Source organism: Daphnia pulex, chromosome 11 (assembly GCF_021134715.1).
Source record: "Daphnia pulex isolate KAP4 chromosome 11, ASM2113471v1".
NCBI lineage: Eukaryota > Metazoa > Arthropoda > Branchiopoda > Diplostraca > Daphniidae > Daphnia > Daphnia pulex.
The window spans coordinates 642,090-656,799 of NC_060027.1; the positions used below are offsets into that span (position 1 = coordinate 642,090).

General features: G+C 48.4%; 1 protein-coding gene across 2 annotated transcripts; it reads right to left on the reverse strand.

Annotated features, from left to right (window-relative positions):
- Nucleotides 1-108: 108 nt before the first annotated feature.
- On the reverse strand, nt 109-13,513 carry LOC124207284 (mucin-5AC-like). 2 transcript variants are annotated; one of them, XM_046604664.1, is made up of 9 exons: nt 12,985-13,513; nt 10,553-10,738; nt 8,399-8,884; nt 3,558-7,689; nt 2,829-3,227; nt 2,212-2,496; nt 951-2,147; nt 760-889; nt 109-678 (listed from the first exon to the last, which is right to left on the reverse strand). In XM_046604664.1, exons 2-9 carry the CDS (start codon nt 10,607-10,609, stop codon nt 567-569), a joined length of 6,798 nt encoding a protein of 2,265 aa, XP_046460620.1. In that variant the 5' UTR covers nt 10,610-10,738; nt 12,985-13,513; the 3' UTR covers nt 109-566. The 2 variants fall into 2 exon arrangements, with proteins under 2 accessions (XP_046460620.1, XP_046460621.1); XM_046604665.1 differs by having other exon boundaries at nt 2,212-2,493; nt 12,985-13,510.
- Between the last annotated feature and the right edge of the window lie 1,197 nt (nt 13,514-14,710).

Genomic DNA, 14,710 nt, shown 5'->3' on the forward strand with positions numbered 1-14,710 from the left:
GGTCTTTACCTCTTCGGTCAAAGCCCGTTTGCCCAAAGGCTTCAATTCCTTTCAACAAACGAGAAGCAATAGAATGGCAATTTAAAACCAAAAAAAGTTAAAAACAAGTTTCTTGTCATCAACGACTACATGCCGGTCGAACTGTATGTACTGCAATCATATACTTTGTTCTTGCGTAGAGAATTCGCCATCCATCGTACAAGACCCGCATATATATCAATTCTACATACGGAATATCATTCAGGGAGAGGGAAAAGTAGAGACACGTATTATATATAACAAAGACAGGCAGAGCATATATAGCATAGATATAGAGTGTGAAAGGTGTATCCCCAATTTATAAAAATTCAAAACAAAACTATTAATTTTTTTTAGTAGATATATGCAAACATCTTTGATAATGACAAGCTATTCGTCGTACATTGGCCGTTGATGGTAATTCAACGCCGTCGAAACCTATATACTACATCGACTCTTTTCTTTTTAAATTGCGCAAACTCTTTTTCTCCAACATTTGCATCACGAATTTGTAACATACTTTTAGGCTATTTATTTTCGTTTCGTCGTCATTTGTCAGACTGTTGTTTCAGGGTCGAATTCCGGCTGGAGGTTGTGGTGGTGGTGGTGCTGGATCGTTTTTCCGATGTCGTCGATGTCTTGGTCCCCGTCGTTCGTTGTCTGTTGCATAAAATCCTCACGTTAAGTTAATCAAATAATGACAACATTTTGACTAAACTATTAAGTAATTGGGTTCATTACGAAGTGGAGATTTTCTGAGTTGATGTTTTGGAAGCTTTTTCTGTTGCGGCGGCTGCGATCCTTTGATCCATCCGGATTTTGTAATGACCAGAACCTACTGCGACCGGCGTCACTTTGATTCCGCTCACGGCTAAATAAAGAAGTTGAAACATTTAAAATAAAAGTTCTTTAATTACTAATTGAATTCTTACCCGAAATCTCATCCGGTTTGGCTGAAGCGGAATTCCGGCTTTTGTAGGATGTGATGGTCACTAAACGGTTGGTCCTGTTGGCCAAAGGAACTCCTCCGCTAGGTACGCTGGTCTTGCGATCCACCAGAGGAGCGGGCGATCTCCTCGATGCGGAAGCTGCCGCTGGAGACTTGGCGGATGAAGCCGCAGTTGCGTTTCGAAGCGTGCTGCCACTGGTAGAGGTCCTCAGACTCCTCCTCTTCACTTCCGTTGACTGGTTGACCTGCTGGAGCGCTCGAGGAGGCCGGACAGGAGCTGCCGCCAGAGAACTGGCGCTTTTACTGGATCGGGTGACGGAAGGAACCGTTTTCACTGGGTCTCCGGTGGATTTGACGCTACTGCTGCCGTTGGAGCGGCGCCGGACTCCCGGAGTCGAGCTCGTTGATGGAGAGGCTGTGCAGGATCGGTGATGACTTCCTCTTGAAGGAGTGCTGGCCCCACCTCGGCTCTTGCTGGTAGGTGACCTAATCGATGACTTGACAGAAACTGCCGGAACGCCACTCTTATCTTTCCTGATCACAGTTGGATGTCGTTGGGTTTTATTCCGGCGGATGCTGCTGGATCCCGACCTGGAGAAAGCCGATCCTGTCGACGAGGAGTCGGTCGTCGTCTGACACAAACTAATGGCGATAGAAGCCGATTCGGATGTAGCGCAAGAATATTCATCCATCAGAGGCGTGACGGCGGAAGAGGAAGGGACCGAATCCAGCAAGGATGGCCTATCCTGCCGGTTGATGATGTCGCTGAGTTTGACGCTGCGCTCACTGCAGCTCGAGTAGCGCGACGTGTTGGTCATCGTCATGGATGAAGTCGTGCGGTTGCTCCGCTCGTCATCGGTGGTCGTGTCCGTCATGACATCCAGGACGGAACCGAAAGACGAAGTGCTCATTCCTTCCGTTTCGCTGGACGGGCGATGGAAGAAATCGTCACAATCAACGAAGGACGGGTCCTCCGCCGGAGGCGGCGGAGTCGGAGAAGAAAACGTTTCCACCGCCACTTCCAGCAAACTCTTTTCTTCGCTAAAGGAGGAAGAAAAGCCCAGCTCGCTCGACTCTTCCATGATCGTCTCTGTCTTGGCCATCCGAGATTTCTTCGTTTCGATGACGGAATTGCCGAAAAATTTCCGCACTAACAGGGCGGCCTTCTCTTCCGGCATACCTGCAAAATAAACATCAGTGTCAAGTTTCCTGGGCTCCATTGAATCGGATGGGTTATAATTTACCTGACGTCAATTCGATGGAATTGGATCGTTTGGCCGGCAGGGGCTTATTCATTCCAACAGCCAAAGGCGCTGTCACACTGGACTTTTTCACTTGCTTCGTAAACTGCGTCGTCCGCAATTGATTGGTCGTCGTGCTGCTGCGGCTGCTGTTGAACGTGCTGGATGTCATCGAAGTGGCCGAACTGCTTTTGCGGATTAAAGGCGGATCTGGAAGAACATCATCCGCCGATTTCTCGAACCTGCTCAGCAATTCTTCCACGCTCGAATCAGCCAATTCCGGCACTTCTGCCGAAAACAAACAAGGAAAAAAAGAAAAAGCCGTTATGCAAATCATCACGAAACATACGGAGTTAATCAGGGGGATCAAGTCATAATTTCCTCTTCTTCTCTTGTACTTAACGAACAGCCCCCCAAAAAAAGAGGTTTATGACAGTGTCGGTTATAAACACTAAGATTGCCGTCGTGATTTACGGCCGCCTTTGCCAGCTGTCGGGAGAGAGTCTGGCGGTCGCCGGCCCGATTCCGATCAGTTCATTATATATTAAGTGTTACATCTTTTGAGGAAAAAGTCCTGGCGGAGTCTGAAAGCCAATCACGACCGACTGTTTTTAACTAACCGACTGGTTTATGATGGACGACTGGAATGGTAGGGGTGGTTGGGTGAGCGGCCGTCACGTCATCGTCTTCGACTCCCGAGGCCATCACGAACGACAGCCGCCCCTTTTGCTCGGGGCTTGCAAGAAGTTTGACGGGCGTCATCATCACCGTCGGGGTCGTGACGTCGCCATTTTGGTTCTTGTGGCTAGTGTTGTTGGTGCTGCTGCTCCTGTTATGGTTATTGGACTCGTTCGTTTGCATCAATCTCGACGGGCTTAGAGTCGGATCAGCCCGAAGCTGCGGATGCCCATCCGCCAGCAACTTGGTGGTTTCCCGAAGGCGCTGTAATTGGGCATTGGCCGACGCCGCCTTGGCTTCCGGCCCTTCCGCTTCCACGGAATCACGACGATTGGATGTCACTATGTACAGAAAGAAAAAATATCATAAAATTGTAGATGAATATTTTGACCGCAATTAGTTGTGTGTAAAAACGAAATGGGAAAAAACCAAAACAAAAAAACAATGTTTGAGGTTACAGTGAACATCCTGGTAACGAGATACTGGGCACATCACCTAATACCCTCCCGTTACCTTAGTCATATAATATGATATGAAAACAAGCCACCGTTCTTTGATATCATCTGAAATATAAAATCCCGTGCTGTATAAATGCGCGCGATTATTTTTCAAATTTGAATTTTCGAAAAAGAAATGACTGGCGTGTAAGTGATCTCAATCTCCAATATTACCTGTCGAATGATGGTGCGTAGTCTCTTTGGATGACGTCGTGGAATGGAAATACGAGCGTGAATCTTGGACGGCGCTGCACGGACGGATTTCGCGGACGACGAATCGATTCTCCGGCAATTTCGATGCGCTTTTGGAGTGAACGAGTCCAGCGGGAGGTGCGCAAGGTTTTTCGTGATTCTTGGCCGGGCTGCTGCTGGCTGCCGGAGTGAAATCCATCATCTTGGGAGCGACGACTTCGACTGGAATCGAGTGGATTGCATTCCGGTCGAATTCCGTGGTTTCGGTGCGGTCCAGCGAACGGATTTCTTCGATCGTTTCGTTGAGCTGGGCGATGGTTTCGTCGATCGTTTTCGTTTCATCCACCGCCGTCTGTTGTCGAGCAGAGGAGCTGTGGTGGCGCTTGATGAGGCTGGATTCCGCTTCCGGCTCCAGCGAGTGGTAGCCGTGATCGGTTCTGACTGATTGAGGATCCGATTCCGGCGGAACAATGGTCTCCGCTTCCGGATCAATCGAATTGGATGGCGGCCGGAACACGGATTCTCTGACTTCGCAACGGGCTACCATCATGACCGGATTGGGGCGCAGGTTGCGGATGAGCTCAGCCGCCGACATGCCCGGAATCGAAGTGGCCGACGACTCGGATGAAGCTGGCGACCGACCGCGGGAAAAGAAGTTTTCCGGAGTGGACGCCCGGGGGACAAACGGCGGGGTTTTCTTCCGGTTGAGTTCGATTCTCCACGGAGGTACTACGACTTCCGGCTGCGGCTGTTGCTGGATCGCGACGGAATTGATCGTCGGCGGTTGTTCGACGTGTTTCAAATGAATCCGCCACGGCAGGATCTCCTGCTGTTCCGGCGGAGGCTCTTTCTTCTGATTCGTCATGGAAACGGTGATTCCGGAATGGACAGACTGACTTCCCGTCACGACTTGAACCGGAATCACTGGGATGGCAGCCGGAATCACAGGAATAACCGCCGCTTTGATCACGGGTTCGCTGTTCCGGTCAAGATCCAGTAAATTCTCAACGCTCCTCTTCTTCAAGATGCTCTTGGGCGCCGGAATCGTTTCCTTCTCCTCCAAAATGACGATTTTCCGCTCAACAGAAGAGTCGAAATTGACAATTCCGTTGCGGATGACCATGGGCGTCGGTCTGGAAGGTGACACTTCCGCCGGCGGAGCAGTAGAGTAAGCTTTCATCAATGGCGGATAACTATCGATAACCACCGATTCCTTCACCACCGGAGTAGTCACCGCCGGATTAACAACAGCCGTAGGGGTGATGGTGTAGGGTTTTCTAGGCTGCAGGAGTGACCGGAAGGTATCGCTGGTAGGTGAAGACTGAGAAGCGAAATGATTGGTTGATGCACTCGATTCCGGCTGCTGCTGGATCGTATCCTTGATGTCGTCACCAAACATCCGAAGCGGCAATCCGCCGCTGGTGGGTGCGCTGATGCAAATTCCGACGCCAAATTCCGGATGCTGATTGACTGTGGCCGTTTGGTGATGGTGGATGATGGTGGATTTCACTTCTTCCAGCCGCTCTTGCCATTCGCGCAGTCGCGACTCGGGGCTCCTGGATCGGATCCTTCGAGGTCTGGATCTCTTCTGGTCGCTCTCCTCTTTCACATCCGCCCCGAACGCGACTTTTTTGGCTTTCCTTTGCCCTTCCGTCTGGTTGATTTGCGTCAGATCCTCGTTGGAATTCTTGACGGAAGCGATGGTCGAACTGCACTCGGTCCAGTCGCCCATCGAATAGACGGACCCGGTTTCCGTGTTGACACCAGAGGCCGAATCCATCCGGTCGTGTCTTAAAGGAACGCCGTTGGTCGACACCAGCGGAGTCTCTTCCAGCATCCGCATCAATTCGATCGACTTGTGGTGGTTCAATTTGTTGTTGTTGCCCGTCTCGCAGCTAAAGGATGACGCATTGTCCGCTGTGCCGATGCTGTGCAAACTCTCACGCGAAGAATTGACAATAACGATGGAACTGCTGGGCACCGGTTTCGCATTGGCTTTATTGGCCGGAACCACGCGGAAGGTTGTCGTGTTGTTGTTGTGACAGGATTCGATGACCGTCTGGTGATTGGCCAGCTCTTCCCTGGACTCGTTGGACGACGCCAGACTCGAGACGGACACTTTCAACGTCGTCGTTACTGCAGGCGCCGGTGGTTTCTCTTCCGATTTCTTCCGGGCGGGTTCGGGCGATGACTGGGCACTGGCCAGGAGGTTCTCGCGCGAGTTGCGCAGATGCTGCTGGATCTTGCTGGTCGTGCTGGTGTTGGTGAACGTGAAGATGGGCGTGTAATTGTGCGGCTTGGTCGGCGACGGCAGGTGGGAAGTTGAGGAAGTCGGTCCGGCGGAAGGATCGGGATCGATCAAGGAAAGTCCAGTGGGTCGGAGTTTCACACCCAACCAGACGGGCGTCTCGATCGGCGGTGGCGACTTGATGACGGGCGGTTTCCGTCGTCCGTCTCGCAAACTCCGCCGGACCCTCAAATCTCTTAACCAAATCGGTTCCGCCTCTTCCAGCACGTTCGTGGCCGAGCGGCTGCTCTCGGAGCGCTGGACGGACGTCGGAGTCGGTGTCCGTCTCGGTTGGGCGGTCGTTTTATTGTGCTCAGTGGCAACCGAGGAAGGCGTTCCGGATTCACGAACCGTATCCTTTTGCGTGAGATGATCTTCTTCCGACTCGTCATCCGCCGAAACGTCATCAATCGACTGGGCGAAATACGAGAGGCGAGAAGAGCCGGTCGGCGATTTGCCCGTCTCCTCTTCGGCCTGTTTGGGCGAAGGATTCTTGATCCAGGGCGGAATCATTTTCTCAATGGCGCTGGACGTCGAGCGGACGGTGGAGCAGAGACTGTCGCAGGAGCGGCTGACGGCCGTCCCGGTGATGGACGGCACATCCGAACTGCCGGACGTGTTGAGCAAACTCTGAAGCTTGTCGGCCGCTTCAAAGCCGTACGATTGGCGGCGCTCGTACCACGCCTCCGACCTGTTCCGCCCGCCGGATCTCATGCGCTGCTGCTCCGTCATGGAGGCGTTGCTGTTGGTCTCGTCGAGATCGTCAAACGACATGGAGATGGACATGGTGCGCAATGAAGAACCACCAAAACTGGAAGCCGGACTCCCCTTTTCGCCGTACAGGTACGTCGAGGCCGGCGGAGTTTTCGTTACAACAACCGGCGCCGGCGATTGTTCTCCTTGTTCCAGCTCCTGAATTTCATCCTCTTCTTCTTGTTCATCTTCCTGTTGCTGTTGTTGCAACTGTTGTTGTTGCTGACGTCTTTGTTCGATGGTCCGGCGGGCGTTGTAAGCGCTGGCCCGAGCGTTGGCACGTTGGGGCGTGTCATCAGGAGCCGCAACGGCCTGATGATGTTCTGTCGTCGCTTTGGATTCGTTCGACTGACTGGAAGTGACTGGCCCTCCGTTGAGCAAAGTGATGTTGATGCTGCTGGACGATCCCTCAGCGCCTCCAGCGGCGGATGGAGCCGTGCCAACAACCACCACCCGGGGCCCTAAGGTGATGATGGTCCGTCTCCTGACAACTTCTCCGTCCTCTCCAACCGACTCCTTGTCGTTGATTTCAACGACGTCCGTCATGCCGGGAATAGGAGACGGTGAAGACGACGACACTGAAGCGGAAGAGGACACTTCATCCATGACGAAATCCAAATCTTCCCGATCCGGAAGAGGCGGCGGACTGTTGGCCGGCAGGGAAGGCGGAGTGCCAGACCGACTGCAATTCCAGTCCGTCTGCGGCGGTAGTTGTAAAGTGACTGCCGCTGTCACTGGGACCGGTTGTTGTTGTTGCAGGTCCAGCGGCTTCGGTGGCTGTTGTTGTTGTTGCCGGAAGACAGGCGGAGGAGGTCGAGGTGGCGGCGTTCTACTCCTACCGCTGCGGATGGATTCGGTTCCATTCATCGATGGAGCCGACGATCCTGTAGGAGCCGACAGTTGCTGTTGTTGATGTTGTTGCAGGAGTTGTTGGTGCTCCTCGTAAGGCAGCGATCCTTGACTGTTGACGCGCCGATATCGAATCGTCGGCGGCCTCCGGCCTCCCAGCGATCCTTTACGGGCGATGGATCCTTTACCCAGCTGAGCGGCCAAGTCCAGCTGCTGAGTCGGCAACTGCCAAAGACAAGAAAAGAAAAAACAGATTTGCATAAATTATTCATCGTGACGCCCGGAATGCCCCGTTTCATCATGACGGATCTGTGTTGTGTGTGACGTCAAACCCAAAATACAAAAGAAAAATCCGTCTGCTGGATGCCGTCCAATGCGTTCACCAAGCTGGAAAAAAACCCGGATGCAAATTACCTGGTGGCTGATTAGACTACAAGTTAAAAGGGGGCCAAGTACTTAACATCTTATCAGCGACCTTGTTATTTGCTCAAATTCCTCCTTCAACCGATTTATACATCACCCACTAGAGATGATGATGGAATGTTTAAAGTGGGGGGGGGGGGTCTGAAAGGGTTCGTGCCAGTTGCAACTAATCCAACTGGAACACAACAACAACAACAACAAAATAGCCCGAGACAGGTGGGTTTGTGTGTTCTAATGCGATTTCGATTGCCATCGGGTTGTTTTAATGCCAACGGCCATGGCGAGAAATGTGTGTGTTGTACGGTGCGCTAACATACCCAGAGTCACGCTCCAACACGGCCCGGCCATCAGCATTCCCGTTCCTTGTTCCATGCTGGCATGGCCCGTGTTCATTCTTCCGTCACGCATTCCTTTGGCTATTTTTACTATCTCTTCCGCATTATTTTGTATCATGGGTAACATTTTCTTTGATTCATTTATTTCTTTCTTCTTCTATTGTTGTTGTTTTTACCTGCAAGTCGTCCAGGTACTGGGCCGAAGTCATCACCGAAGAATTGGGCGCCGCCGCCGCTGATGGGCCGGAATTGCTGCGGATGGTCTGGAACTGAGTGCTGGACGAGCTGCGGCCGTGAAAGACTCGGTCCTCGGTCACGGTCGTCGAGTATTCGCTCCACTGGGTCGTGTTGACAGTGGCCGTCGCCGATCGGACAATCAGTCCAGGAGCCACTGTCGTTTTCGATTCCGCCCACTGGGTGGCGTGCTGGACGTGGCGGACAGGCCTCAGAGGCGGGTGGGGTGTCGGGCCATCCGCAAAGAGTGCCGGAGGCAATCCAGGATCGACTCCCGATCCTTCTCCCTCCTCGTCGCCGTGACTACCCCGAAAGTGGTGATTCCGCAATGGATCCGATCCGCCAGCTGTTGCTGTTGTCGTCGTCGTAGTTCCAAACGCCGGCGCTGCAAACCCTTTCAAAGTCGACGCTCCGCCGGGCGGGAACATCTGCGTAAAATTTAAAAAACGACGCTCGGATAAATAGAATCATAATAACAAAAAAATACTAGACGATGGTTATTATTATTCTTATTATTTTGTGTGTTGGAAAAAGAAGAGAAATAGACGCCGCGTCATGGAACGGCAACAGGGTGGAGCCGCCGAGGCGTGAACAAACGACGCGCTCCAATGACGTCATGTAGTACTTTTTCCGTTTTTTTTTTTCGTTCGTTCGTTTGTATTTTTCACGAGCAAATATTGACTTTCAAAGCGTGACAAGAAATCTACAAGGCGTACACAAAAGTTTGGGTATACCTACGTACTTAAAACTAATGAGAGAATAAGAAAAAATGGACAAGGAAAAATTTAAGAATAGACGATGATTCGGTCGACATTTCGTGTGTTGACGTAACGGGAATTTTTTTTTGTTTCGTTGGTCGTGTGAAATTTTCCCAGTTGTCAACATCATCATCTGTTTGCTGATGTGTCCACAAGTGCAGAAAATCAGGAAGAAATTTCGAGTTCCACAAAACCGAAATTGGTGACAGGTGCTGGGAGAGACACACGGGGGAAAAATAACTTCACGGAAGGCGGGAGACTCTACGATTGGAATGCGGGGGATCGGAATGCAGATCAGACGACGTCATCATCGATTTCTCAGCAGCGAAAAAATAAACATGCGACGACCCGCAATCGCCTTGAGATTTGGTTTCCAGGGGTTCCCACCCGTTGCGATCGTGCGGGAGAAAAACAAAAACTAAACAAAAAAATTCCCATCGACCAACAACAACATTGACCACAATCTCTTCGTTCCAATCGATTTCTTCACGTGATTCCCGTATTCAATTTTCCCGGTGGCTCTTGACGGATTGCTATGATAATGCACGGATCGCCGCATCCCAGCGCAGCAACCCCAACAAAACAACAAAATGTTTTTCCTTTTTCTGTGCTGCTGTTGTTGTTTTCCTCCCCCTTTCAAAAACAATCGAACAACATCATTTTTACATTGTCCCTCCCGAAACAAAAATAAAAAAAATCCCAACATCAGACGGACCGATCCATCACGAATGATTCCGAGCGACACGCGAAATAGACAACAGACGTCATCAAAATAAGATCGGCCCCCTTTTGATTATTTCGCGTTGGGTAAAAGTATAATTCAGATGAAAAATAATTCAACCAAATTACAAGAAGAAGAAAAAAAAACCTGTCGGTAGAGCGGGAGACTTGTGTGTCCCAATTTGGACCGACGCATTAGGGAAACTATTTTCTCTAGTTCTTTTTTATAATTCTCTTTTTTCTCGTTCTGCTCGATTTCACCAACACAATCCGACAGTTCCCAAAAAGGGCCAACTAGAGAAAGAGAGAAACCATCAGATTATTATATCAATTGTACAACAACAAAAAAAGTTGACCGGTTTTCACTATATAGTCTTGACGAGAAAATCCACTCGGACGATTCTCGGCTGTCCCAACTTAGCGTGTAATACACCGTGAGCCCCCCTTCCAAAAAATGATTAAAACTGATTATACATGCCGTCATAACATCATTCCAGGGGGAGATAGAGAGAGAGAGATGAACTGGAAATTACAGAGCAAAGTAGACCAAGTTGGATTGTATCATAATTGCGGGGGGTTACACACGTCAAAAATGGGAGAAAATTAGTTTGAACTGACCGTGAAGAGCTGAAGCGGCTGGTTGGTCTTGGTGGCCGTCGCTGCGAAGGTGGTCATGTCCGTTTCACGACTTGCAAGGACTCAAGTCCATAAGAAGATGAAGAACAACCCACAATCTCCCTGAATTTTGCCAGTGCAGTTGTTCTCGCTAGATGTTCGTTTGTGATTTCCTTTCTCGTTAGGAACCTGTGGATTATATAACAAAAAAGAAGTTGATGTCGCGCAACCCACAAACGTGAAAAACGAAACGACTCATAGAAAAAAAGGAAGGCAACAACAACAACAGGCAGCACAACAACAACAAACGATGTGCCGGAGAATGGATGGAATCCCGAATCGAGCCGATTTCAGACGCTGTGAGCTGCTAGAGCCCCTCAAGGCCCCCTATTCTTTTGTCTTTGGTGGCCGCCGCTATTCGTTCAAATTCCTCCTCTGAACGATAAATATACATACAAGTCGCATTTCATTTTGGCCATCTATACACAAGACCAAAAATTTCGCAAGTCTAGAACGAAGAAGAAAAAGAAGTTCAATAGAAGTTGGCCCGGCCGGTTTCCCGAGTTCAATGTCACTCGAATTCCATTTTCGGGACTCGACTCTTCTTTTTAAGGAGAGATGCTTTAGATGCTTATCGAAGAAAAAAAGCAAAAACTAAACCTTAAAAAAAAATAAAAAAAAGTTGTTGGTCCATCAGATCCTCACGGCTATTTGACCTGGCAGAAAGAAAAAAAGAACTAAGCAGCAGCAGCAGCAAGCAGCAGCTCTCTCTCTCAAAGTCTTTTGCGGCTCACGGCCGCGCGCCCATTCGTCGCCACTAACGACGTCATCATCAGCCTCAGAAGAAACGCTGCCGTTGCACGTTCAACTCTCTCTCTCTCCTCTCAAGGTTTTTTTTCTTTTTCAAAACAGAAGAAAGAAAAATAACCCTCGGTTCGGGACGGGCACATTCACTAACGCTCGGTTCACGCGGGAATCACGAAGACTATACAAGATCACGAAAAATGTATTGAACTTCTTCTTCTTTCTTTTCTTATTCTTCCGCATTCCGCAATAACGATTCACTTCCTAGATTCATTGTTGTGTGTTTCTGATGGCCCTGGACATTTTTTTAAACTTCAATGTTATACACACAGCTCGGATTATATAGTTTCGCTTCCATATCGGGAGTAGGAAAATTCACGAATATTTTTGGTTTGGTTTTTCTTTTAACGAGAAAAAGTAAAAGGCAAACGAAATTTGTTTTTTTTTTTTTTCAAAAGGGAAAACTGCGTGTGTTTTGGGTTTCGGTAATCGGAGACGACGACGACGTTCAAGTTGCTGGACATTAAAAAAAAAGGAAAAACGAAACCGGTTGATTTTGCAACCAGCCGAGGAGAGACAAACTGTCCTTCTCTCTCTCCCTTTTGCAATTAGATACCTGGCAACCATATTGACAAACCGGTGACTTGAACCGTTTCAAAACCCAAAAGAAAAAAGAAATTTTTAAGATGAAAAACATAGCACCACACCTTTTTCCATTTTGTTCGTCAACACGGCAGCAGCTCTGATTGTGTTACTGATTAAAAAGTTAGTCATCGCGTTTTTAATAAAAAAAAAACTGTCGTGATGATCAAATTCAAACCTGAAATCAATTGGAATGTCAAAATTTCCATCTCAACCGCATTACAAAAAGTCCCTAAAGCTTTTAGATGACCGGAAGGGGATTTGCTTATGTTTGTAATAACACAAGTTATCGTATTAAACGCGTAGGTACTTTTAGCCTAGGCGGAGGACACGGCCTTGGAAAATTTCGTTTTAAAACATGACACCATGTTTTCTCATTTTCCAGAATAAATATAATTTAGAAGAAAGAGGGAAAACAAGTTCCAGGGTATAGTGTAATAACCCCCCTTTTTATTGCATGTGTCTTGTGTGTTGGCCATTTTGTTTGTCGCTATTGCTTGGTTGTTAGTTACTGTTACCGACAAGAAACGAAAAATAAATACAATACGGTCCCGCGTGATTGTTGGCGGGCGAAAAAAAAAAAATTGAGCGGCTTTTGTCGAGCAAACCAACACCTTATATACCTGGAAAATTGTTTTTTCTAAAAAGTATCCCACAGGTGTGTAGATTTGAGCGGGCCCTGTATAAAAAGTAATGTCTCCCTGCCTCTGGCCACCAACTCCCTACCCATTCCCACCTACCCGCACGCCATTTTCGTCTTATTCCTTTTCCTTTTTTTTCTTTTACCTGCGAGCAGCAGCAGAGACTGGGCTGTGGCGCTCACGAATCAAACACACACACACAAACGAATATTGCATTTGACGATGATCGCCAAATGTAGCCGAAAGTTTCGTCGAGAGAAACAAGAACCAATCGGCCACCACACGATTTCTCTTATTCCCCATCTCCGCATCAGTCGTGAACAATCAAATAGAAATAGAACGACTCACCTGTCATCGTAACGACGTGATGTACATCCAAATGAATTATGTCAAACGTTACAACACCCAATAACGGCACTGATCAAATCACTTGAAATTGAAACTAAACTTTTTGGGGTTGGAATTTGTGTTTAGTTTTGGATTTCTTCTTTGCACTGGGCTGGTAATCGGCGGGAGATTTGGGTGAGTCGAACGTGAAAAATAAAACGAACGACACGGACACACACACACACACTGCACACAAGGTGACGACGGTTTTGGCCACGAATTTTTCTCTGCTTCTCTTCACTTGAGACTCAGTGAGGGTAATAAGTTGGTGGTGGCTGCTGGGCTATCCTCTGTGAGCTGCTGCTGCTTCTTCTCCCAGGTGGAGTCCGAAGGCGAAAGCCGAGAGAGAGAGAGAAAAAGAATAAATTGACTCAAATATACACGAAAAAAGAAACGGGGAAAAAAAAGAGAATATCTAACATGCAGCAGCAGGAGAGAACGAGAGAGAGACTCCTCCTACTTGTTCTCCCGGGAAAGGTTGGAACCCAACTACCCAAGGACACTTCAACTTATCAGCTGTGCGGCCGAGCCATCTAGTGGCGGCGCTGTCAAACTTGCAGACGACAATTTTGATTAGCCCCCAGGTTTTTTAATGTAATGATTGGCCGTGAAATTCTACGAATCGCGTAGAAATAATAATTGGACATTTCCGGATTCTTTAGAATATTTTTTTGATTTAAAAAAAAATTTTAAAAACAATTTCAATCAAAGGCAAATGAAATCATCGAAAAGGGTCGGAGCAAAAAACAGACACGCGGTGATGACGCGTCACGTCAAGTGAAATCGCGTCGGGCGTCGCAATAAATGAGAGAGGGCCGCTTTGCCCCAATCAACCCCTCACCTACCCAAAAATGGTCAATGGAAATGTGTATCCATCCATTCCGCTCAATTGTAATTTGCCATTCGCATCCAGACAGCCGTACAGCACAGATAAGCTTGAGTATATATGGCACGCGTGGTGGTGGTCATCCAGCTGCTGCTGCCACGGCGTGTGTGTAATAATCATTGGCTTCCTACGCCATCTGTGGTTTAGACGAAAATGGAAGCGAGAGTTTTGGAAAGAAAGAAAACAACCGAAAATGTTCAGCTATAAGAGACGGATGGATGATGGGGGGCTTGATGGCACATTCAACAATTGAAAATGCACACACATGCCAAAGGTTAGCCCAGAGTAGAGAGAGACTCGGCCTTTCACTTTTGAACTTTTGATGGTCTTCTCTCCTTTCTCGTCACACACAACTATCCTCGCCCTTTTTTCTATCCCGGGTCCCGCCCCCGTTTGTGTCAGTGAAAGTTTCTTTCTGATTGTGGATGTCGTTGATTTCAAAAGAAGAATTTCGTCTTTTTTCCCCCTATAATACATCAAAAAGAGGCGAATGTTTTATTATTATGTATACGTTCAACCTTTTTCTCTGTTGGCCAATTTCGACTGGCAAGAGCAAAGAGAGGCTCCGCAATCTTTTTGGCGTGATTTGGTCACGCCACCTTTTATCATCTCGACCGGTCATACTCGTTTATTTGTATATACGAGCTGGCCGTGAATCTCTTGGCCTCTCAACAACTCTCTTTCTCTCTCTCTCTCTCTCTCGGAATGGAAAAGAAGGTAGAAAGAGAAAAAGGAGAGTTTGATCAGAACGAAGGCGATGTCCTTAAAAGGCAACAACGTTATTCCCGCAGCAGCAGCAAA

What these genes read in the sequence shown, in the direction of transcription:
- LOC124207284 (XM_046604664.1), bottom strand. Translation starts at nt 10,609, where the DNA reads ATGACCACCTTCGCAGCGACGGCCACCAAGACCAACCAGCCGCTTCAG. An exon ending in CGTCCATCATAAACCAGTCG is followed by an intron (nt 2,497 to 2,828) that starts GTTAGTTAAAAA and finishes TGTTTTCGGCAG; the next exon opens with AAGTGCCGGAATTGGCTGAT. An exon ending in ACTCAGAAAATCTCCACTTC is followed by an intron (nt 679 to 759) that starts GTAATGAACCCA and finishes TTTATGCAACAG; the next exon opens with ACAACGAACGACGGGGACCA.